This window comes from Musca vetustissima, unplaced genomic scaffold (assembly GCF_032173495.1).
Source record: "Musca vetustissima isolate MV318-11 ecotype Yass unplaced genomic scaffold, APGP_CSIRO_Mvet_v1 utg41630, whole genome shotgun sequence".
Classification (NCBI taxonomy): Eukaryota; Metazoa; Arthropoda; class Insecta; order Diptera; family Muscidae; genus Musca; species Musca vetustissima.
In genome coordinates, this window is record NW_026875431.1 from 104,705 (window position 1) to 130,556 (window position 25,852).

The 25,852-nt window shown below is 36.1% G+C and overlaps 1 protein-coding gene across 2 annotated transcripts in view; it reads right to left on the bottom strand.

The window, feature by feature from the left end:
* Nucleotides 1-6,839: 6,839 nt before the first annotated feature.
* LOC133337927 (villin-like protein quail) overlaps nt 6,840-25,852 on the bottom strand; it is a 51,343-nt gene continuing 32,330 nt past the window's right edge. Inside the window, exons 1-8 of one of the 2 annotated variants that reach the window (XM_061546129.1) lie at nt 22,937-22,966; nt 16,351-16,560; nt 12,465-12,667; nt 11,803-12,388; nt 11,417-11,734; nt 8,613-9,629; nt 8,330-8,551; nt 6,840-6,959 (exon numbers count right to left, since the gene is read on the bottom strand). In XM_061546129.1, coding sequence (XP_061402113.1) covers nt 6,846-6,959; nt 8,330-8,551; nt 8,613-9,629; nt 11,417-11,734; nt 11,803-12,388; nt 12,465-12,667; nt 16,351-16,560; nt 22,937-22,960 — 2,694 coding nt within the window. In that variant the 5' untranslated portion in view covers nt 22,961-22,966 and the 3' untranslated portion in view covers nt 6,840-6,845. Of the gene's footprint in view, nt 6,960-8,329; nt 8,552-8,612; nt 9,630-11,416; nt 11,735-11,802; nt 12,389-12,464; nt 12,668-16,350; nt 16,561-22,936; nt 22,967-25,852 lie in introns of those variants that run through there. The other variant, XM_061546128.1, reaches the window with a different exon arrangement.

Consider the following 25,852-nt stretch of genomic DNA (forward strand, 5'->3'; position numbering starts at 1 on the left):
TGATCTTTTTAACATCCTCCTGGAAAAGGTCATACGAGAGGCAAAAGTGAACAGAAATAGTTAAAGATTTTATATACCTTGGTACCGCCATAAACAAAACGAAAGACATCAGGCCACCTCCCGCCAGACCAAACTCACACTCTACAAGACGCTGATACTATCCGTGCTGTTATATGGATCTGATGCATGGGTACGAGCGCAAGCAGATGAAGCAGCTCTTGGAGTGTTTGAGAGAAAAATTCTCCGAAAGATCTATGGGACGATCTGCGTTGACGGTGAATATTGCCGTCGGATGAACCATGAGTTGTACCAGCTATTCTCGGACATTGACATTGTTAGACGTATTGAGCTGCACCGACTACGTTGGCTAGGTCATGTTGTGAGAATGGATGAAGATGCCCCAGCCCAGAAGGCATATAAAAGCGAACCAGCTGATGGTTCACGCAGAAGGGGAAGTCCAAGAATACGATGAAAAGATAAAGTCGAAGGCAACATTGCGGAATATGGTCTCTCAAATTGGAAAAACTGTGCAAAAGACCGACGCGCCTGGAAATCTTTTTTAAGTTCGGCTTATGGAACGAAAGTTCTGTCACAAGCCAGCTAAGTAAGTAACACAAATATTTTTGGGTAGTCTTACAAGGCGTGGATTTAAAAAAATATATATTTTTTGAAGTAATAATAATTTATATCTGTCGAAATTCCCGATCTCATTTGAAATAAATATTTAGCTTATTCGACATCATCAGTTGGAGGAAATATTACACAAATGGTCATAGTAGATGTTAGTGATGTGTACAAACGGAAATTATCCGATTGTCGAAGAAGATAACTGACACTAATTATCTAGAATTTGTATACGCATTTTTAAAAAGCAATTTGGAATTTTAGATTATTGCCGACAACTGCAATGGATAGGGAAAGTGAAATTCATTTTAGTACAATCAAAGTTTTCAAAGGCATCTGTTCTAGAAGAGAATCGGAAAAAGTCGGCACAAGCAAACAAAAAATTCAAAATGTTTTTCGAATTATTACAAGGTTTATTTGATATGATTATGAGTCTATTTGGTGGTAAGTTATTGTAAAAAATATTGGATCAGTAGAAAATTAAAAAAATATATATATTTTTTATTTTTATTTTGCCAGGTGGTGGCGATGGCGGTGATGATTCCGAAGAGTCATAATACACATCGAAATTTCCCGATCTTAATACACATGACTGATTTCAATGGCAATCCACGTTCGCATTAGATTTCAGCTAATATTTGACAATATGGAACAAATCATTGAAATGTTATTTAATTTGTTACAAATATTTTCAAGAATTTTTATGGGTATTGCTGCTGGAGGAGGACCACCAAGTAAGTTGTAAAATAAATACATATGAATATCCTATACCACTTTGTGAGGAATGAAATTTTAAGGCGGAATTTTTTAAAAAAAATTTGGAGATTTATAAAGTATTGGATTTTTGAAAGAATAATTTTGAGGTTATTAAGGTCTATAAGAAGCGTCGATTTTTTAAAGAATATTTTTCGAGGTCTTGGATGTTTTAAAGAATATTTTTCTAGCTCTTCTAAGGGCGTGGATTTTTTTAAAGAATATTTTATGGAGGTCTATAAAAGGTGTGAATTTTTTAAAAGAATATTTTTTGGATGTCTATAAAAAGCGTGGATTTTTTAAGAGAATATTTTTTGGAGGTCTGTAGGAGGCGTGAATTTTATAAAGAATATTTTTTGAAGGTCTATAAAAGGCGTGAATTTTTTTAAAATAATATTTTTTGGAGGTCTATAGGAGGCGTGAATTTTATAAAGAATATTTTTGGAGGTATATAAACTTACCCACTGCTGCATTTCTCAATTCAATAATATGAATTGAAAATAAATTTCAGACGTTTCCACCAATACTCAGGAATTCCAGTTGATATGGACTCCACTTAATGCAGGGACCGAAGCACCAATTTCCATTTTTCGTTCAATTTTTAATTATTAATTTGTTAAAAAATAAAAACTAAAACAATTTCACTTTGTGGTATAATTAATTTTTTTCGATTTTTTTCATTGATTCTTCAAAAAATATAAACAATTCTATAAAAAAAAATATTTCCAAGAATACAGCAGCACCATTGTTTTTTTCACTCACTTCCAATGCCGAGTGAGAGAGACACATTTGTAATTACTTTGCGCTAACATAGGAAACGGGAAATAAAAACAAACTTGCAAACTTGTGCATGCAACAGAAGAAGACAAATAGATTTCATGCTTATTCACATACACACACAAATGACTGGCGAAAAATCTCATTGAAATGCATTTCACACAACAATTGTAATTGGAAAGAAACACATTTTTTTAATTTGACAAACACTTCTATTAAAACTTCAATTTAATTAATATCTATGGGCACACTTGGACGTTAATTGGTATTTTATTCATTTAACAGATTATTTGATTTCACATAAAATGATTTTTACACCAACCGTTTGCGAAATTTCCGTCCGTCCATTTTAAAACGCGTTCGATAATTAAACTCCAATTGTCTTTTTGTTCTCTATGATCTTTACCCCCCATCAAAACCAAGAGAATCTCTTGGAGAGATGCATACGGTGACATTTTGAAAAGGAGCTCCAATTGAAGAGAACCTGTCAAATGGTTGCCATTTTCAATGTGATGACAACCGCCATATTTTCTTCCACTCTCTCACTCTAATTGAAACACAAAGATTCCTCTTTCCCTGGCAATTGAATAGGATTTTGCGTATAACCAATAAGAAATGGAAGTAATGTGGAAGGCAAAGGTACTTCTTCTTAAGAGATTCACGCATTCGCACATTTCCTTATGAGAAAAAGGGTACATTTGCCTCCCAAATTATTCCTCCTTTTTTCTTATTGTTTATATCGTAAAATCCTATTCAAATGTTAGGGAAATTAAAGAAAGTTCCCTTTAATTCTTCGTTTTCAATTAGTATGAGAGAGACAAAGAAAATATGGCGGTTGTCATCACATTGAAAACGGCAACCATTTGACATGCTCTCTTAAAATGGAGTTCCTTTTCAAAATGTCGGCATTTGCATCTCTCAAAGGGATACTCTTTGTTTTGATAGCGAGAACGATCATAGAGAACAAAAAGACAATTGGTGATTAGTTATCGAACGCGTTTTAAAATGGACGGACGGAAATTTCGCGAACGGATGGTGAAATAATAAATTTATGAGACATCAAATAATCTATTAATTGAATAAAATATCGATTAAGGTGCGTGTGTGTCTATACATTATAATTAAATTGAAGTTTTAATAGATGTGTTTGTCAAATTAAAAAAAAATATATAAATAAAATACAAAAATGTTCTTCCTTCCAATTAGAATTGCTGTGTTTGCATTGATATGCATTTCAATGAGTTTTTTTTGCCAAAGTCATTTGTGTGTGTGAATATGCTTGTAGGTTGTTTGTCTTTTTCTGTTGCATGCACAAGTTTGCATGTTTGTTTTGGATTCCCGTTTCCTACGTTAGAGCAAAATAATGTGTTTTTCTCTCACTCTTTATTGAAAGTGAATAAAAAACAATGGTGGATATATTGCTCGTAAGGAATTTCGTTATATATATTTTTTTGAATCAAAGAAAAAACATCTTAAATTATCAATGAAATTGATTTAGTTTTTATTTTGGAACAAATTAATAATTAAAAATTGTGCGAAGAATGGAAATTGATATAACTGCCTCATATTTTGAAGTGACTTTGGTAAGTTTTGTTACAAAAAATACAATTGTGCATTTGCAAGATTTGATTTGGTTTGAAAATTAGATTTTATTTGAAGTTCTAAAAGAAGAGGGGAAATCATAAAATATTGTTTTGATATTTTAACCCATTTTTTTTAATTAAAGTGGAAACGTAAAAGCTTCAATAATTTTTTTGAGGCCAATATCATGGAAAGTTTGCAACTAATAAAAGAGATATGACTGGGTCTTTGGAAAAGTACTAAATGTGATACCATTTGTACTAAATGTGGTACCACTTGTACTAAATACGGTACCATTTGTACTAAATGTGATACCATTTGTACGAAATGTGTACGAAATGTGGTACCATTTGTATTTGGCGAACCGGTGCAGCTAGAACTCTTAAATTGAGGGTCATTGATGGAGCGTAGAAAAGATGTAGCAAAGGGTTTTGTTGGACATTCGAACTATAAGTATCCGAAAAGTACTAAAATGTACTAAATTTGGTACAATTTCGTAGCATGTGAATGGATAGAGCTAAAAAACTTGGAATGCGAATCAAGGTTGAGATGTAGGGTCAATATAACCATGTAGTTTCGAAAGCGTGTACTCATGTATATGAAAAGTACTAAACTGTACTAAATTTGGTATGATTTGAATTTATAGAAAAGAAATAAGAAAATCGTGAAATTTGAAGTTAATATTACTGTCGGAGTGTAGGATAGCGATATGTAGGTAGTTTTTGAAATATGTACTTATGTGTACGAAAAGAACCAAATGGTACTATATTTTGTACACATTGGATGAACCGATAGAGCTGGAATTCTGAAATCTGAAGTTAGTGTTGCTGTTAAGGTGTTGGATTGGAATATGTAGGAAGTTTTGGAAATTTGTACTAATGTGTACTAAATAGTACCAAATGTGTATTTGAGTGAACCGATAGAGCTAGAACACTGACATTTGGAAATAAGGTTGTTATTGGAGTTTCGGATTGATGTATGGATGTAGTTTGGGCATTTATATTTAAGGGTACTAAATCGTACTAACGTTGGTACATTTTGAATTTTAAGTGAACCGATAGTGCTGAGATCCTGAAATTTTGAGATGAAATCATTGTTGGATTTTAGGATTGGGATATGTAGTAAGTTTTGGAAATATGTACTAATGTGTACCAAATAGTACCAAATGTGTATTTGGGTGAACCAATAGAGCTAAATCACTGAAATTTGGAAAAAAAGGTTACTGTTGTAGTGTAGAATTGGTGTATGCATGTAGTTTTGGAATCCCGTACTTGTAGGTACTAAATGATACGAAATTTGGTACAATTTAAATTTTGAGTGAACCGTTAGTGCTGAGATTCTGAAATTTTGAGTTAGGATTATTGCTGGGGTGTAAGAATGGGATATGTAGTAAGTTAAAGAAGTTTGCACTAATGTGTACTAAATAGTACTAAATGTGAATTTGAGTGAACCGATAGAGCTAGAACACTGAAATTTGGAAATAAGATTACTGTTGGAATGTAGGATTGGTGTATGTATGTAGTTTTAGAAATTCCGTACTTATGGGTACTAAATAGTACTAACTTTGGTACAGTTTGAATTTTGGGTGAACCTATAATGCTGAGATCTTGAAATTTTGAGTTTGAGTCATTGTTGGGGTGTAGGATTGGGATATGTAGGAAGTTTTGGAAATTTGTATGAATGTAGTTTTGGAAATTCATAATAACTTTGGTACAATTTAAATTTTGTGTGAATGCTGAGATCTTGAAATTTTGAGTTAGGATCATGGTTAGGATGTTTAGGAGTAGAATTGGAATGTTTAGGAAGTTTCGGAAATTTGTACTAATGTGTACTAAATCGTACCAAAAGTGTATTTGGGTGAACCAATTGAGGCTGGAACACTGTAATTTGCAAAGCAGCTTACTGTTGTAGTGTACGATTGGTGTATTAGAACCGATTGGAGTACAAAATTGCACTAGCTTTGGTACAATTAAAATTTTGGATGAACCTATAGTGCTGGGATCCTGAAATCTTGAGTTAGGATCATTGTTGGGGTGTAGGATTGGGCTATGTAAGAATGTTTTTGAATTTAGGATCGCAATTAGAGGTGTAGGATTGGTATTGAGCTATGTAAAAATTTCGGAAAATAAAAATAGAATGTTCTTAATGGTATATTATTGAGGGATGGATCGGACTGAAATCATGAAATTACGAAATATGGTTTCTATTGGGCAAATTTTTAAGAGGCGAACCCTCGGCTTCAGCTTTGTTAAAAAATTACAATATTATTGTCTATATATTTTTTTACAAATTCCTAAGCATGTTTGTATTTTTGAAAAAAAAATTTTCAACCGAGGAGTTTTTTTTAATATTTTTACAAATTCTAACACGCGTAGATTATTAAAAAAAATTTACTTCCTAACCAATAGAGGATTTTATTTAAATACCTTCTAAACAAGATTGAATTTTTATATATTTTTCATAATCAAGTGAGGAAACACTTCGCATTTTGTGATTTTTTTAATTATTTTTTAGTAAAAAAATGTTTTTTACTTCCTTATAAGTGGCATAGGATTTTTTTTTTGAAAATGGTCATAAATTGTATATTTTTTTAATATTGCAGCATCTGGCGATGAACCCGATTCAGATGAAGTTGAAATTATAAATACATAATTTTATATCCCCTATACATACACATTTTCAATAAAATAAAATTCCACAATCATACGTAATTTTTAATTTAATTCATTACAAATAATTTTTTTTTTATTTTATTCAAAAATATAGTATATGTTTTTGTATATATATATAACATTGTAATAATATGTTTTTATGTTGTTGCTGTTTTATTATTTTTTAATATATAAATATTTAGCATTTTTTTCATCAAAATTTTTTTTCAATATAATAGTAATAAGAAAAAAAAGAAAACAAACAGATTTCTTGTTGTTGTTTTATATTACAGAAATATTAGAGCAATAATAATAATGGAAATATTTTTGCTGGAATTTGAATATATTTCTTTTTTATAGAGAGATAATTTTAAAGAAATATAATGGATATTAAAAATAAATATTTAATTCTATAAAATAAATTTCCAACACACAAAATAGAGATATGTGTTTTTTGTTTCAAAATAGTTTATGTTTCTTTTTCAATTCCTGTTGTTTCCATGCGGGTAATTCATCAAATTCATAGAAGGACATATTGAACAGGGATACGAAGTCATCGTGGGTTAAGTGGACCTGAAACGAAAAAAAATGGAAAATAAAATTGAAATTAAATGCATATAATTTTTTAAAGAATATTTTTGAAAAGGACTAGATGAAGTGTCGATTTTTTAAAGAATATTTTTGAAAAGGACTAAAAGAGGCGTGGATTTTTTAAAGATTATTTTTGAAAAGGACTAAAAGAGGCGAGGATTTTTTAAAAAATATTTTTGAAAAGGACGTGGATTTTTTAAAGAATATTTTTGAAAAGGACGTGGATTTTTTAAAGAATATTTTTGAAAAGGACGTGGATTTTTTAAAGAATATTTTTGAAAAGGACGTGGATTTTTTAAAGAATATTTTTGAAAAGGACGTGGATTTTTTAAAGAATATTTTTGAAAAGGACGTGGATTTTTTAAAGAATATTTTTGAAAAGGACGTGGATTTTTTAAAGAATATTTTTGAAAAGGACGTGGATTTTTTAAAGAATATTATTGAAAAGGACTAAAAGAGGCGTGGATTTTTTAAAGAATATTTTTGAAAAGGACTAAAAGAGGCGTGGATTTTTTAAAGAATATTTTTGAAAAGGACTAAAAGAGGCGTGGATTTTTTAAAGAATATTTTTGAAAAGGACGTGGATTTTTTAAAGAATATTTTTGAAAAGGACGTGGATTTTTTAAAGAATATTTTTGAAAAGGACTAAAAGAGGCGTGGATTTTTTAAAGAATATTTTTGAAAAGGACTAAAAGAGGCGTGGATTTTTTAAAGAATATTTTTGAAAAGGACTAAAAGAGGCGTGGATTTTTTAAAGATTATTTTTGAAAAGGACGTGGATTTTTAAAAGAATATTTTTGAAAATGTCGTGGATTTTTTAAAGAATACTTTTGAAAAGGACGTGGATTTTTTAAAGAATATATTTGAAAAGGACTTGGATTTTTTAAAGCATATTTTTGAAAAGGACGTGGATTTTTTAAATAATATTTACAATTTACCTCGTCTATAGAAGACACTCTTTAGTGTAGCCTATAAAGGCTCCCTTTGACTTTAAATACCTTCTTTATAGAAAAGACCCCCCTCCAACCCGTCAAACTCCTTTCAGTTCGCCTATAAATACTCCCTTCAGTCCGTCTATAGAGACTGCCTTCAGTTCGCCTATAGAGACTCATTTCAATTGTCCATAGAGACTGCTTTTAGTTCGTCTATAGAGTCTCACTTCATAGAGACTCCCTTCTGCAGCTGTTCGTCTATAATCACCTTTAGCTTGTCTTTAGAAGACCCCCAACAGGGTCGTCTATAGAAGACTCTTAAGCTCAATAGGTACTTACTTCAGCTCGTCTATAAACTAAGCTGAACCCACCTTCCCTACCTTCCAGGATATTTCATTTAGAAAAAATTGGTCAACTCACCTCTCTCTTCAGGGGATTGACCTCCTCGGGTAGTAAATCGATTTCCTGTTGCAGCATAACAATTGGATATTTTTGATGACGATCGAAATCTTTTTGGTTATTCAAAATCGAAGGTGGCAATTTGCCATTTTCACCATTCGCAGGCAAAGCGGCACTGCCATTTGTAAGGACCGAGGAACCTGACGACACCATTTGACGTTTCTGTTCATAGTTGATGTAATTCTGAAATAAAAATAAACGAATATGAAATATTTCAAATAAAAAATTAAATATAAATACTTACATTCCACATCCCGGTATTCCATGAATCAAAGAACCCCTTGAAAACATTCGGCTCATCGCATTGATGTATCACCCCAATGGCGGTGGTGGGTCGGCGGGCAATTGGCACCGTTTCCAAATAGTTTTGAGCCATGCTCATATATTTCGCCTTCTCGTGGCAGCTTAGATATTTTCCCAACCACACATAGGTTATAATACCAGCATCCAGGATATACATACACTCGGGCGATAGATCTCCCTGGTCATAACCCAAAATCTCTTCGGAAAAGAATTTATTGCGTAAATTCCAAACGGCAAACAGTTGAGCCTGGAAGCGAGGTTTTGTGTTGGGCGGTGAGCATGACCCGAGATATGTCGAACCACCACAGCTGCTACCATTCGAATTGATGGGTGATGCAGTACCAATACTGGAACTACCATTACTACTGCTGGAATTTGCCGAATGATTCATGCCGCTCATAATAAGACTTTGGTTCATTAGATTTGTCACCGAACGCCAAAATTCTTTGGGTTCTTTACCCTCCAATACCAAGGAACTTTCACCCAATAGAGCACCGATATTCTTTGCCAATTCACGGGCATCACCGGTCGACGATTGTCCGCACCACACCCAGACATGTTGGGATTTCACGACAAAACATTCTTTGGCGGACATTGAGGTTAGGGGGAAAACTTCAACAGCTTTGGCATTGTAGGTAGCATCTCCGAATACTTTGAGGACCAAAGATTCTGAATCGTGACCATTGGAAATTATGTGATTGTTGTTGTTGTTGTGTGGTAGACTCCTCTCACTGAGCAGTATAATTAATTTACCCTCGAACATCTGTAGAAAATGTGGGGTCTCATCGTATTCGCTCATTTGCACAAACATGGTTTTCTGACTGGCGGTATCGAACAGATTTTTGGCAAATTTCTCCGCTTTATTTGTAATGTCCGCTGAGGCCTCGGATCCATTCCATTGATAGATGATTTGTTTTATGCCAACACTTTCACTGTCATTCGGATTCATTGACCAGCTCTGAAAATTGAGGGGAAAACATTAAAGAGAAAATCGTCTACAGAGAATCCTTTCAGATCGTTTAGTGAGACTCTTCGTCAGAGACCACCGTTAGCCTATAGAGACGACCTGAAGCTAGTCTATTTCCATTAGCTTGCCTATAGAGTATCCTTTCAGGACGCCTATTGATACCACTTTCTGGTCGCCTATTGATACCACTTTCTGGTCGCCTATAGAGGGTTCTTATCTAAAAACAACGGACTTCCTATAGGTTCGACTTTCAGCTCCCCTATATAGACTACTTCAGAGAATGCCTTCCGTCTATAAAGATGACCTCCATTACCTGATCTTCAGTTCGCCTATAGATATTATCTTTAGCTCGCCTATAGATACGATCTTCAGCTCGCCCATAGATACGATCTTCAGTTCGCCTAAAGAAGCGATCTTCAGCTAACCTGTGGAGACGATCATCAGTTCTCTTATGGAGACGATCACCAGTTCGCTTATGGAGATGATCTTCAGCTCGCCTATGAAGACGATCTTCAGTTCGCCTATAGAGACGATCTTCAGCTCGCTTATAAAAACGATTATCAGTCCCCAACATAGCCGATCTTCAGATATTGTATAGAGATGATCTAAATCAAGACTATGGAGACGATCTTCAGTTCGCCTAAAGAAACGATCTTCATCTCTCATACGGAGAGGATTTTCAGCTCGCCTATGGATACGATTATCAGTTCCCTTACATAGCGGATCTTCACGTAGCCTATAGAGATGATCTACATCATGACTACGGAGACGATCTTCAGCTCGCCCATGGAGACGATCTTCTGTTCGCCTAAAGAAACGATCTTCAGCTCACAGGTGACCTATGGAGACGATCATCAGCTACCTTATGGAGACGATCTTGAGCTCGTCTATGTTGACCTTCAGTTCGCCTATGAAGACGATCTTCAGAATACCTACGGAGCCGATCTTCAAGTAGCATAGATCAAGTAGATCATCATGACTTCGGAGATCTTCAGCTCACCTAAAGAAACGATCGTCAGCTCACCTATAAAGACGATAGTCAGCTCGCCTATGAAGACGATCTTCAGCTTACCAATGGAGTCGATCGTCATCCCGCCCATGGAGACGATCTTTAGATCGCTTATAGAAATTATCATCTGCTCGCCTATGGAGTCGATAGTCAGCTCGCCCATGAAGACGATCTTCAGATCGCCTATAGAAATGATCGTCAGCTCGCCAATGGAGATCGTCTCCAAGCACGCCTATGGAGATGATCATGGAGACGATATTCAGCTCGCCTATAGAGAAGATCTTCAGTTCGTCTAAGAGAAGATCTTTAGTTCGTCTTTATTTCGTCTATGGGGACGATCATCAGTTTGCCTATGGAGACGATCATCAGCTCGCCTATGGAGACTATCTTCAAATCACCTATGGATACGATCTCCAGTTCACCTATAGAAACGAACTTCAGCTACCCTAGATCGTTATAGGTACTGCCTTCAGCTCGCCTATAGACACTGAATGACGTTCGTCTCTTTTGGTTCCCTCCCGTTTTTCAATAGAGATTCTCTTCCGCTCATATATAGAAATTCCATATCGCTCGACAATAAAGATACCCTTCAGGTCGTCTATAGAGTCTCCCACCCGCTCATTTATAAAGACTTCTTACCGCTCTTCTATAAAATCTCTCTTCCCTTCATCTCTTCTGTCTATGAAAATTCCCTCCCGCCTGTCTAAAATACTGCTGATCCTCACTTTAATATCATGGAACAGTAGGTCCCCATAGTTTCAATACTCACCACCACCGTGTACTGGACAACATAGGAATTCAGTGTGGTAAAATAGACCGCCTTCGTCGTTGGCATTTCAATGACCTGATCTTTGGTAATGCGAAAGATTTTACGTTCTCCGGAACCATCATCGATTAATTGGGTTTCGGCAGCCATTTTGGGTCTCTGACACAGAGTCATTGAATCGAATTTACCCAAAATTGTGGAAGTGGGTTTCAGTGGCATATCATTACAATCACCATGCCAAGAGGGAAAGAGGCGCATAAATTCCGCCGGTTCATGGCCCTCAATGACACGAATAACCGGTGTGCTGTATGGATATTTTTTCTGTAAATGAAAAGCCACAATGAATTACTCCATTCGAAATAAAAATGTTTGGTTGGATAGCGCCTTACCTTCTTAACAAATGCCCTGCCATTACCCATGGCATTGGTTTTATCCTGCTGCGAAGCCTGGCTGCCCACCCACAACCAAATACCCTGAGCAAAACCGTCCAAAACATAGGCCGTTGTGGAATCACTAAAATCTTCACGTGTCGGTATCACCACATCCAGCTGATCCAAGTGAAGGCGATTATTGCGATAGCAACATTTGTAGATTTTCAATTTATTGCAGACGGGTTTCTCGGGTATCGGAGAGTTCTGACACACCGATCTCTGTGAGAGAGGCAGAAAGGTGTTCCATTCATTTTTCCTCTTCTCCGGCATAGATTGTTCGTAACCATCATCGACAATGGTCAGTTGGGTGCTGTCCTTTTGCCATTTACTTGCCAAATCGATGGCATTACGACGTTCGACATTGGACGACGAGCGGCCGATCCAGACATATAAATGATTTGCCGTTGAGAGCAGCATAACATAGTCGGCCCCGAAATGTTCCCACGATATTGTTGGCATTTCAACACAACGCAGCCATTTACGGCCATAGACCTGATACAAACGATTTGGTTCGGCGGAATTTAAATGTTGACCGCATTTTATGCTGTTAAATTGGGGAAAAAAGACAGAATTTATTTTGTATCACTGAAACAAGTTTGTTCTGTCGTTTTTTTACTTACGTAATACCCTTTTTGAAATAGGACAAAAATCTGGCACTCTCATTGCCCTGCGTTTCGCGATATTCGACTGCAACATTATTGAAATAAGAGTCCAGCTCTTGTATTTTATGCGCCACATTGGAACGTTTTTGTTCGGAAACTTTTTCGCCCAGCCAAAAGTGTATAAAACGTTCTAAGCTAACAGAAGGTTTCACTTCGCGAGTCTGAAAAGAAAGGGTAAAAATATTTTAGAAATTTTTGCAGATCTCAAAAGGAACTGAGCTGTGGAACCTAACGAAGCAGAAACCCGTAAAACGAGCAGATAAAACATAGGAAATGGTCCTTAAGAACAAACTTCGATAGCATAACCAGAATGGAATAGAATCACCATTTACAGACGACCTTCAGTTCGCCTTATAGACGATCTACAGTCCGCCTACAGATACGATCTTCAGCTCGCCCATACAGATTTGTAGCTCGCCAATAGAGACGATCTTCAGCTCTCCTGTAGAGACGATCAACAGCTCGAATATAGAGACGCACATGGAGAAGATCTTCACCTCGCCTATAGAGACAATCTACAATAGAGACGATCTTCAGTTCGCCTATAGAGACGAACCTCAGCTAGACTATAGAGACGACCTTCAACTCTCCCATAGAGACGATCTACAGCTTGTCCATAGTGATTATGTTCATATCGCTTATAGAGATGACCTTTAGTTCGAGACGATCTACAGCTCGTCCATAGAGGCAACCTTCAGTTCACCTATTAAGAGGATCTTCAGCTCGTCTATAGTGAAGATCAGCATCATGTCTATAGACAAGAGCTACAGCTCGCCTATAGAGAAGATCTTCAGCTCGCCTATGGAGAGTAGGTGAAGGGAGGATGCCATCTATCGTTGATTAGAAACAATTCCTCCCTGACTTTTGTAGAGTTACGAAGTCACGTCGCAAATAAATTAGGTAATTTACACGCCTATAGAGACGATCTACAGCTCGCCTATAGAGACAACCTTCAGCGCGCCTATAGCTCTTCAGCTTACTTGTAAGAACAATCTTCAGCTCGCTTATAGAGAAGATCTTCAGCTCGCCTATAGATACAACCTTCAAAAATAGAGACTAAGTGAAGGTGAGGCTGCCATCTATCGTTGACTAGAAACAAACCCTCCATGGCTTGTGTAAAGTTAGACAATCTGGTTCCTAAGGCGGTTCGCATCGCCAATAAATTTGGTTATTTACTTAGTTCCGTAGTTCATTTTAGTTCAATTGTTCATTGGAATACACCAATAAATTCGAACAAGGAAAGGAACAATCTCGATAATCTACTGTATCTAAAATGGAACTAGGAGGGACTACAGCAAAAGAAACTGATTAACGACAGTTTTGGACTTGGTACCGATCATTCTTTTTGCAGAATAGGTCCTAGTTCGTTTCAGAGTTATCCAATGCTACATTTTTGTGCATTGGTTGGAGTCTTTTGACTTGTCATTTTCCTCTAGGTGGCGCCAATTCTTGCCATTCCGATAGTGCATTACCCTCATGTGTTCATGCCGAGATTCCAATAGATTCGAACCCGGGATAAAAGGTGAATGACGAGAACGACGGAGAAAATGGAACCAGATAAACGAAAATACCATATCTAGTACCGATCGTTCCTTTGGTGGAATAGTTCATTTGAACAAGTTCTTTCCGGAACGACCCAACGATGATTTTGTGCATTCGCTAGAGTCCCTGCTCATTTCTGTGTTGCCATTTTCCTCTAGGCGGCGACATATCCTGCCATTTCGACAGGGTGTCAAGCTCATGTGTTGATGCCGATGTTGATGTGCTGATAATGTGTAACGCTCTTGTGTTCGCTGTAACGCTGTGTGTAACGCTCTTGTGTTCATTCGGAGTTTCTTTATTAGAATTTCAAGAGGTTTCGGATACATTTAATACGGAGTGGGGTGTACGACTCTTTCATAAAATCGAAAACCACTTTGAAAGTATTTTTCTTCTCCGCTGGGCTTCGAACGCGGGATCAAACGGATCTAGTTGAACGAGAGGAAAAGCTAAAAGGAACGACTGGAGCAAAACTAACAAGATAAACGAAAAAACCGAATCTAGTACCGATCGTTCCTTTTGAGGAATAGTTTCTTTGAACAAGTTTTTTTCTGGAACGACCAAACGCTCGATGTTTGTGCAATGATTGGTGTCTTGTTTAGCCTTGCCATTTTTCTCTAGATGGCGTTATTTCCTGCCATTCGGACAGGGTGTCACGCTCATGTGTTGATGGCGATGTTGGATATACGAATTTCAGGTTGTTTCGGATATATTTCATATATAGCGGGATGTAAACTCTTAAACAATTCGAAAACCATTTGGAAGTATTTTTCTTCTCCGCTGGGCTTCGAACCCGGGATCAAAGGGAACTAGTTAAACAAGAGCAAAAGCCGAATGGAACGACTGGAGCAAAACTAACTAAACCGAATCTAGCGCCAATCGTTCCTTTTGATGAATAGTTTCATTGAACCAGTTCTTTCTGAAACGACCCAGCACTACATTTTTGATCAGTGGTTGGTATCTTTGTTTGATTAGTCTTGTCATTTTCCTTTGGGTGGCACTATCTCCAGACATTCCATTTTTGTGTTACTATCAAAGGTTCATGCCGATGTTGGTTATTGGAGTTTTCAGATACATTGGAACTGGAGCGGGATGCAAGTCTCTTTTGAACTAGATAGTTCCTGTGAACCAGTTCGTTCCCGAACGAACGAGCGCTAGATTTTTTTGCAGTGGTTGGTATCCTTGCTTATTTCTGTGTCATCGTTTTCCTCTAGGTGGCGCCATCGCCTGCCATTCAGATAGTGTGTCATGCGCATATGTTGATGCCGATGTTCAGGTGGTTTTGGATATATTTCATCTGGAGCGAAATGTAAGCCTCTTTAAAAAATGTTCAGATACTTTGGAAGCAGTTTCCGTCTCCGCTGGGATTTGAACCCAGAATCAATGGCACAAAAGATGAGCAAGGACAACATTTGAAAGGAACTACTGGAAGAAAATGAACTAGACTAACGAAAGAACTGTATCTAAACCGTATATAGGAAGGAAGGCATCGACCTTCCTTTTGCGGAATTTTTTCTTTAAACTAATTCTTTCCGGAACAAACCTAGATTTTTGTGCATTGGTTGGGTTCTTTGCTTATTTAGTTCTGCCATGTTCCTAGAGGTTGCCATGTTCTCATAGGTGGCGCCATCTCTTGCAATTCCGATAGTATGTTACGCTGATGCGTTGATACCGATTTTGGTTGGTATTTTGGGGGATTTTTGGGCTGGAGTTTTAACCTAATCCGCTACAATTAGGTATTTTGGGTTCTAAAGGTGTAGAAAATATTTTTACTAAAAATGAACAATATTCACCCACTTTATAGGGTAGCCTCCATCTAACGGTAACCCTCAGTTTTCAGTATTTTGGGCACGTTTTTAAACCGAATTGGCTGTAATTTAGAATTTTGGATTCGAATTGGGTAGAAAATCTTCCTACGAAAAATTATCAATATTGGTCCCTTTTTTACGATGGTCCCTATATAAGTGTACCCCTCAAATGTTCGATATTTTGGGGAGTTTTGGCCCATTTTTCAATCGAATTGACTGTAATTTGGTATTTTCGAATCTCATTGGGTAGAAAATCTCCTTACCAATAATTATTAATTTCGGTTCACTTTTTGTTATAGCCGCCATAGAACGGTACACCCCGACGTTCGGCATTTCGGGTGTCTGGGCAGGTTTTTAATTAGGTAAGAAACTCTTCTATCAAAAATTAGGAATATTCGGGTATCTCCCATATAACGGCACCTCCCACAATTTGGTATTTCGGGAAATTTGGGTACGTTCGGAACTTAACCTTTTTTCTCTAAATTCTTAATACTTACAATTGTATCCTGATTGACAAATGATCCGACCGGTGCTGCAGCATAAATAATATAAGCACAATCATCGACAAATGTTCCATACTGAGCTTTCGGTTCCGCTTCCAAACGATCTTCATCAATTTTCCAGACATGAAAGCAGATTGCATTCTTTGGTATTCGACGAAAAGATGCATCTACTTTGACATCGGCAATGGTATTGGGACGGACCTCCTGCAAGAAAACAAAAATTAATTTTTACAAAATAATAACAAATATTTGTAGTTGTTGCTGTTGTTGTCTTTAATTATTTGATTGAGGTTATGGTACATTTCCATTAATAGCTGTCACTTCATTACCAATCTTTTTTTTTTCTGAACCAGAGGATGGATGTAAAGAGGCGTAACCATATGATGAACGTTAGCGGTGAAACGAACGTTACAAACTGTTATGCTTCAAAAATAATTGCGGACAATTAATTGTTGTTGTAATTGTGTTCTTGGGAGTAATTTAACGGAATATTCTTAGAGTTGGTTGCGAAGTGGAAAAAAATGGAAAAACAAAGAGGGTTCGTAATGATAAAAAAATAGTTAAAAAATCTGAGCCTCTTGATAGGACCTTAAAAATATTTTTAAAAAATCTACGCCTCTTGGTAGTGTTGAAATTATTGAATGTCCGTGTCATGGACTTCCAACACACAACATACATGCGTAGACTAATTGCGATGTGTTCGCCTAGTGTGACCTACATACAAGCGATGTAAATAGTCGTAGCATTAAGATTTCATGTTTAGTGTAAGTTGTAAATAGTTTCACTCTTAATAAAGCCGCCAGCCAGAGCACATCCACTAGGAGCAGAGCAAAATAATAATATAACAGGTAGGACCTTAAAAAATCTACGCCTCTTGGTAGGACCTAAAAAGTATTTTAAAAAGTCTTCGCCTCTTGCTAGGAACTTGAAAATATTTTTAAAAAAAATCTGCGCTTCTTGGTAGGACTTTTTGGTGGGACCTTGAACAATATTTGTAAAAAATCTACACCTCTTTTCAAATCATTTAATTTTTCTGCGGATTTTTCACTTTACAACCAATTCCAATTAGCCAAAGATGAACGCCGACAGGCCATCATAATTATATATTTATAATTTGACGTTTTTTATTATTTCAAAATAAAGAAATTATGATTGAGTTGAAAGTGGTGGTATCAGATGAAACAGCTTGTCATCTAAACAGGATCACATGGATGTCTGAACCACTTCATCATTGTCAAATGGGCGTTTTAAATATTCTTTAACAAATCCACGCCTCAGTTGGCCCTTGAAAAATATTCTTTAATAAATCCACGCCTCAGTTGGCCCTTGAAAAATATTCTTTAATAAATCCACGCCTCAGTTGGCCCTTGAAAAATATTCTTTAATAAATCCACGCCTCAGTTGGCCCTTGAAAAATATTCTTTAATAAATCCACGCCTCAGTTGGCCCTTGAAAAATATTCTTTAATAAATCCACGCCTCAGTTGGCCCTTGAAAAATATTCTTTAATAAATCCACGCCTCAGTTGGCCCTTGAAAAATATTCTTTAATAAATCCACGCCTCAGTTGGCCCTTGAAAAATATTCTTTAATAAATCCACGCCTCAGTTGGCCCTTGAAAAATATTCTTTAATAAATCCACGCCTCAGTTGGCCCTTGAAAAATATTCTTTAATAAATCCACGCCTCAGTTGGCCCTTGAAAAATATTCTTTAATAAATCCACGCCTCAGTTGGCCCTTGAAAAATATTCTTTAATAAATCCACGCCTCAGTTGGCCCTTGAAAAATATTCTTTAATAAATCCACGCCTCAGTTGGCCCTTGAAAAATATTCTTTAATAAATCCACGCCTCAGTTGGCCCTTGAAAAATATTCTTTAATAAATCCACGCCTCAGTTGGCCCTTGAAAAATATTCTTTAATAAATCCACGCCTCAGTTGGCCCTTGAAAAATATTCTTTAATAAATCCACGCCTCAGTTGGCCCTTGCCTCAGTTGGCCCTTGAAAAATATTCTTTAATAAATCCACGCCTCAGTTGGCCCTTGAAAAATATTCTTTAATAAATCCACGCCTCAGTTGGCCCTTGAAAAATATTCTTTAATAAATCCACGCCTCAGTTGGCCCTTGAAAAATATTCTTTAATAAATCCACGCCTCAGTTGGCCCTTGAAAAATATTCTTTAATAAATCCACGCCTCAGTTGGCCCTTGAAAAATATTCTTTAATAAATCCACGCCTCAGTTGGCCCTTGAAAAATATTCTTTAATAAATCCACGCCTCAGTTGGCCCTTGAAAAATATTCTTTAATAAATCCACGCCTCAGTTGGCCCTTGAAAAATATTCTTTAATAAATCCACGCCTCAGTTGGCCCTTGAAAAATATTCTTTAATAAATCCACGCCTCAGTTGGCCCTTGAAAAATATTCTTTAATAAATCCACGCCTCAGTTGGCCCTTGAAAAATATTCTTTAATAAATCCACGCCTCAGTTGGCCCTTGAAAAATATTCTTTAATAAATCCACGCCTCAGTTGGCCCTTGAAAAATATTCTTTAATAAATCCACGCCTCAGTTGGCCCTTGAAAAATATTCTTTAATAAATCCACGCCTCAGTTGGCCCTTGAAAAATATTCTTTAATAAATCCACGCCTCAGTTGGCCCTTGAAAAATATTCTTTAATAAATCCACGCCTCAGTTGGCCCTTGAAAAATATTCTTTAATAAATCCACGCCTCAGTTGGCCCTTGAAAAATATTCTTTAATAAATCCACGCCTCAGTTGGCCCTTGAAAAATATTCTTTAATAAATCCACGCCTCAGTTGGCCCTTGAAAAATATTCTTTAATAAATCCACGCCTCAGTTGGCCCTTGAAAAATATTCTTTAATAAATCCACGCCTCAGTTGGCCCTTGAAAAATATTCTTTAATAAATCCACGCCTCAGTTGGCCCTTGAAAAATATTCTTTAATAAATCCACGCCTCAGTTGGCCCTTGAAAAATATTCTTTAATAAATCCACGCCTCAGTTGGCCCTTGAAAAATATTCTTTAATAAATCCACGCCTCAGTTGGCCCTTGAAAAATATTCTTTAATAAATCCACGCCTCAGTTGGCCCTTGAAAAATATTCTTTAATAAATCCACGCCTCAGTTGGCCCTTGAAAAATATTCTTTAATAAATCCACGCCTCAGTTGGCCCTTGAAAAATATTCTTTAATAAATCCACGCCTCAGTTGGCCCTTGAAAAATATTCTTTAATAAATCCACGCCTCAGTTGGCCCTTGAAAAATATTCTTTAATAAATCCACGCCTCAGTTGGCCCTTGAAAAATATTCTTTAATAAATCCACGCCTCAGTTGGCCCTTGAAAAATATTCTTTAATAAATCCACGCCTCAGTTGGCCCTTGAAAAATATTCTTTAATAAATCCACGCCTCAGTTGGCCCTTGAAAAATATTCTTTAATAAATCCACGCCTCAGTTGGCCCTTGAAAAATATTCTTTAATAAATCCACGCCTCAGTTGGCCCTTGAAAAATATTCTTTAATAAATCCACGCCTCAGTTGGCCCTTGAAAAATATTCTTTAATAAATCCACGCCTCAGTTGGCCCTTGAAAAATATTCTTTAATAAATCCACGCCTCAGTTGGCCCTTGAAAAATATTCTTTAATAAATCCACGCCTCAGTTGGCCCTTGAAAAATATTCTTTAATAAATCCACGCCTCAGTTGGCCCTTGAAAAATATTCTTTAATAAATCCACGCCTCAGTTGGCCCTTGAAAAATATTCTTTAATAAATCCACGCCTCAGTTGGCCCTTGAAAAATATTCTTTAATAAATCCACGCCTCAGTTGGCCCTTGAAAAATATTCTTTAATAAATCCACGCCTCAGTTGGCCCTTGAAAAATATTCTTTAATAAATCCACGCCTCAGTTGGCCCTTGAAAAATATTCTTTAATAAATCCACGCCTCAGTTGGCCCTTGAAAAATATTCTTTAATAAATCCACGCCTCAGTTGGCCCTTGAAAAATATTCTTTAATAAATCCACGCCTCAGTTGGCCCTTGAAAAATATTCTTTAATAAATCCACGCCTCAGTTGGCCCTTGAAAAATATTCTTTAATAAATCCACGCCTCAGTTGGCCCTTGAAAAATATTCTTTAATAAATCCACGCCTCAGTTGGCCCTTGAAAAATATTCTTTAATAAATCCACGCCTCAGTTGGCCCTTGAAAAATATTCTTTAATAAATCCACGCCTCAGTTGGCCCTTGAAAAATATTCTTTAATAAATCCACGCCTCAGTTGGCCCTTGAAAAATATTCTTTAATAAATCCACGCCTCAGTTGGCCCTTGAAAAATATTCTTTAATAACGCCCCGCCTCAGTTGGCCCTTGAAAAATATTCTTTAATAAATCCACGCCTCAGTTGGCCCTTGAAAAATATTCTTTAATAAATCCACGCCTCAGTTGGCCCTTGAAAAATATTCTTTAACAAATCCACGCCTCATTTTTGAAACACACGCTAATAAACATGTTAACCAAGAGGCAAATGACTCTCTCATAATGGATAAGAAGACGAAGAAGTAGAAGAAGACGAACGCCAACAAAACAATGCCTAAACACCATTAGCGGAATCCCCCGTTACAATGGACCACTTATATATTGGCCACACCGGCCTAGGTGGGATAAGCGGAACACAGGCTGATTTAATGTTCGTATGGTGACATTCACTTCGTCTGCAGTGGCCGATTTTCAAAACAAAAAAAAAATCCTCTCTCCAAAGAAAAAGGAAAACTGAAACCAGTCACAAGGCAGACTCAATGACTGACAGACAAGACAGTCTCTTGACTTTGATCGGGATCATCTGGCCAACTGCTGTTTGCTGGTATAAATCGGCCATAAAGACATTATGAGAACTGGTGGCGGTGCAGCTGCTGCCTGTTTGCCTCAATGTTGGTATGTGGATCAAAACATTGTCGTCGATAATGGCCAACAACTACAACGAACAACTAATTTGAGCCCATTGGAGCGACAATGACGACGACATTGAAAACTAAACAGAAAACTTGGCCACTCATCGAACGGTATTGGTTGAGTAAATAATTGATTGAAGCGATGCTACCGAAGACCGACTAGTTGGCAGCGGGAGAAAAAATTGTCACCATTCGGAAAAAATATAGAAACTTAAATTGGTGCACTTGTTGAACGAGTGCAATTACTGGCAAATTAAATAAATAAATACATGTTGTATACATATGTATGTGTGTGAAACTTGCAGGATAGCTAGCAATAATTGTCCTCCAGTTGGGGCATTTTGAAAAAATATGTAGAAATACTTTCTTCTTTAATGATTGAATTTTTAATAACGAGGAAAAAATTTGATTTTTTTTCTTTAAAAAATTCACGCCTTTTATGAACCTCGAAAAAATATTCTTTAAAAAATCCACGCCGCTTATAGCCCTTGAATAAATTTTGTTTAAAAATGCACGCCTGTTCTGTGCCTTGAAAAAATATTCCTTATATCCTTGAAAAAATATTCCTTATATCCTTGAAAAAATATTCTTTAAAAAATCCGCGCCTCTTATAGCCCTTGAAAAAATATTCTTTAAAGAATCCACGCCTCTTATAGCCCTTGAAAAAATATTCTTTAAAAAATCCACGCCTCTTATAGCCCTTGAAAAAATATTCTTTAAAAAATCCACGCCTCTTATAGCGCTTGAAAAAATATTCTTTAAAAAATCCACGCCTCTTATAGCGCTTGAAAAAATATTCTTTAAAAAATCCACGCCTCTTATAGCCCTTGAAAAAATATTCTTTAAAAAATCCACGCCTCTTATAGCCCTTGAAAAAATATTCTTTAAAAAATCCACGCCTCTTATAGCCCTTGAAAAAATATTCTTTAAAAAATCCACGCCTCTTATAGCCCTTGAAAAAATATTCTTTAAAAAATCCACGCCTCTTATAGCCCTTGAAAAAATATTCTTTAAAAAATCCACGCCTCTTATAGCCCTTGAAAAAATATTCTTTAAAAAATCCACGCCTCTTATAGCCCTTGAAAAAATATTCTTTAAAAAATCCACGCCTCTTATAGCCCTTGAAAAAATATTCTTTAAAAAATCCACGCCTCTTATAGCCCTTGAAAAAATATTCTTTAAAAAATCCACGCCTCTTATAGCCCTTGGAATTTTTTTTAATCCACGCCTCTTACAGCTTTGGAAAAATATTTTTTTTTAAATTCACGTCTGTTCTGCACCTTGAAAAATATTTTTTTTCTAATCCACCCTCTTACAGCTCTGGAATTTTTTTTTTAATCTACGTCTGTTCTGCACCTTGAAAATTTTTTTTAAATCCACGTCTGTTCTGCACCTTGAAAAATATTATTTAAAAAATCCACGACTGTTCTGAATCTTGAAAAATATTATTTAAAAAATCCACGCCTTTTGTGGATATTCTTCAGAAAAATCACGCGTGTGTAGGTCCCCACATAAAGGTCCTCCAATGTTCGATATTAAACCGATGTTTCACATCGAAGTGATTCGGATTTTGATACCCAGATTATTCAATATTATTTGGTATAGATATTTGCGAATATTTACCATTTCCTTTGATGAAATCTCCATGCTGCTAATTTTTCCAATTGAGTGGTCGAATGCAGTTGGTGAGAGGTCGTGTTTATATTAAGGTAGCGGATAGTTTTTTATAACACTTATTCATATATTTTCTCAAATATTTTTTTTAATTTTTGGTTTAATTTCACTAAATGTCGCAATAAAATTTTGTAAATTTGTTTTTTTTTCAGCTAATGAAATTTTGAATAAAATAAAGAGGATTGCCATATTTATTACAAATAAATGGGAACACTTTTTATTATTTTTCTTTGCGATAATAAAGTAGTCCTGATTTACATTATGCAATTACAATTGTGGCAATTCTCGATATTTAGGAAAGAGACAACAGGATTGAGACAATTAAAATTGCATAATGTAAACCAGGACATTTTTTCACGAATATACAGGGTGTCCTTTGTAAATAACATTTATGATCCTGCCTCGAAATAAGATGGTTTGGTATAATACCTATTGATCCTATGTCGATCGACGTATCCACCACACAAGCAGAATCAATTTAGATATAAGTATGGTTTCGTCCTTTAGGTCCCTGAAATTGTATTCAAGCTACAGATCGAAGTGATGGATACAAACCAGCAGGTCCTGAACTTTAACTCCAGCGGAAGAGGATAATTATTTCAAAAATTTATTTTCGTATATTGGTTAAAAGAGGCTTACATACCCCTGAAGATGAGATGCACACAAAGCCCCTAATATAACTATCCTCTGCACCAACTACAGCACATGAAGACAACTAAAACATAGAAATTACAAGAGCTTGCGCCACCCAGAGGAAAATGACAACACAAACTAAGCAAGGATACAAACCACTGTGCAATAATTTAGGGAAGTATTTATTTCTATGCAACGATAGATGTCCTGTCATACCATGATTAGATGTCAGCTCCATCACATAGAATAGGCTATAGCTTACACACTCTATTAGATAAAATGCATCTAAAGCCAATTGACATTCTAATACCTAAACTCGGTTTCAACACATGAAAATTAAAAGACGTAGATATTGCAGGACATTGCGCCACCCAGTGGAAAATGGCAACACTGACATAATCAAGGACCCCAACCAATGTACAATAAATTAAGAAAGCATTTATTTCTAAGCAACGATAGATGGCACCCCTATGGCACCTAGGACAGGCTACAGCAAACCAAGCGTTCGCTCCACAAACGGAACTGGGTCATTCATTTAGTTCCATTACATTTAGTTCAATCGTTCATTGCGACACATCAATTAATTCAGCATATCGAGCCATATTCGATATGTTCGGGAAGATCTAGATGAACGATTGGATCAAAAAACAAAAACCACTAGATGAAAGATAGCAAATATAAACTAGATGAACCGAAAGAACCGTTAGTTTCATTGACGAAATACTTTTATCTGTACTAGTTCGTTCGTGAACTCATCACCTAAGATGATGAACTTCGTTAACACCGAAATGAGATCGTTGTCGTCGAAAATATTTTTAAAAAGTATAAACTGATTTTGAGTGACGTTAAGTTATTAAGACATCAAGATTGTGCCAGAGGAGACTCTGTGAAGCTCACAACTATTTGATTATACGAATCAGTAATCAGCACAATGAAAAAAATTTGTGAATGAGGTACCAGCGGATAGGAATCCACTTAGTTGATATTTCCACTAAATTCGTATTTGGAATACAGTTAAGGATTCTTTTTCCTGAAGAGGTTCGATCTTCGTTTTACTCCGCAAAATGTACTAATAACCTTAGTATTTAGTTCATTAGTCCTTTTAAGTTCAATCGTCAACTGATATACATCACATACAACGGCCCATGTTCGGGAAAATGTAGAACGATCCAAAAAAAGAACTAGGTGAACGAGGGCAAAAAATGAACGATTGGAGCAAAAGGAACTAGATGAACTAACGAAATAACCGTATCTAGTGCAGAATAGTTCCTTTGAACCACGCTGTTTCGGTAACGACCCAACTCTAGATGTGATGAAGTGATCATTTAAGATGGGAATTTCGTGAACTCAAAAAACATTGAAATCTTTAAAAATGGGACGAACGAAATTTGAATAACCATAAATTGTTAATATATCAAGTGAAGAAATATTTTGGGCTTGCGAAATTGTGACTTCTCTTTTGACTAACACAGCGACTAGTTGATCATACTCATAAGTGAACATGTGCAATGAACCGGATTGTTGTTAGGGATATGTTACAATAGATGCAATTTGGATCAATTATTTCACTTCCAGACTAATCGGCTTCTGAAGATGGAAATTATATTTTACCACAGTTTTTGAATCTGAGTCCTTGTACCGGGATCTAGCGTATTGCAACATTGTGAGCTTTTGTCGAGGAGGACCAAACAGGAGTCGAGAGCTATTGATTTGCTACACCACACTGTCGTACCGTGTATTTTGTCTTTGTACAATTTGGTACAGTTCATTTATTAGGCCCAAGGACGAATCCTTTTCCAACATCCGAATCAAAGTCCAATATTTGTCCGATTGAGACGAAATTTTGCACATCGTTCTAAATTGATTATACAATGTCGTGTATAAACATTTGTTGAAATCCATTGATATTTAGATATAGCTCCCATATATACATTTTCATCCGATTTCAGTTAAATGGTCCGTTTGTCTGATTGACATGAAATTTTGCATACCCAACGAATTGAGACAATAATGAAATGTGCGACAAAATTTGGCATAGCCTACCATATTGAGGCTAGAATGATGTGCGCTAAATTTTATTGGAATCGATTTAGATTTATATATAGCTCCCGTATTTTTTCTATTGATTCCAGATAATTGTCTGAGTAAGACGAAATTTTTTACTGGTTACCGGATTGAGGTTAGAATGAAGTGTGCTGAGTTTTGTTGAAATCAGTTGAGATTTATATATAG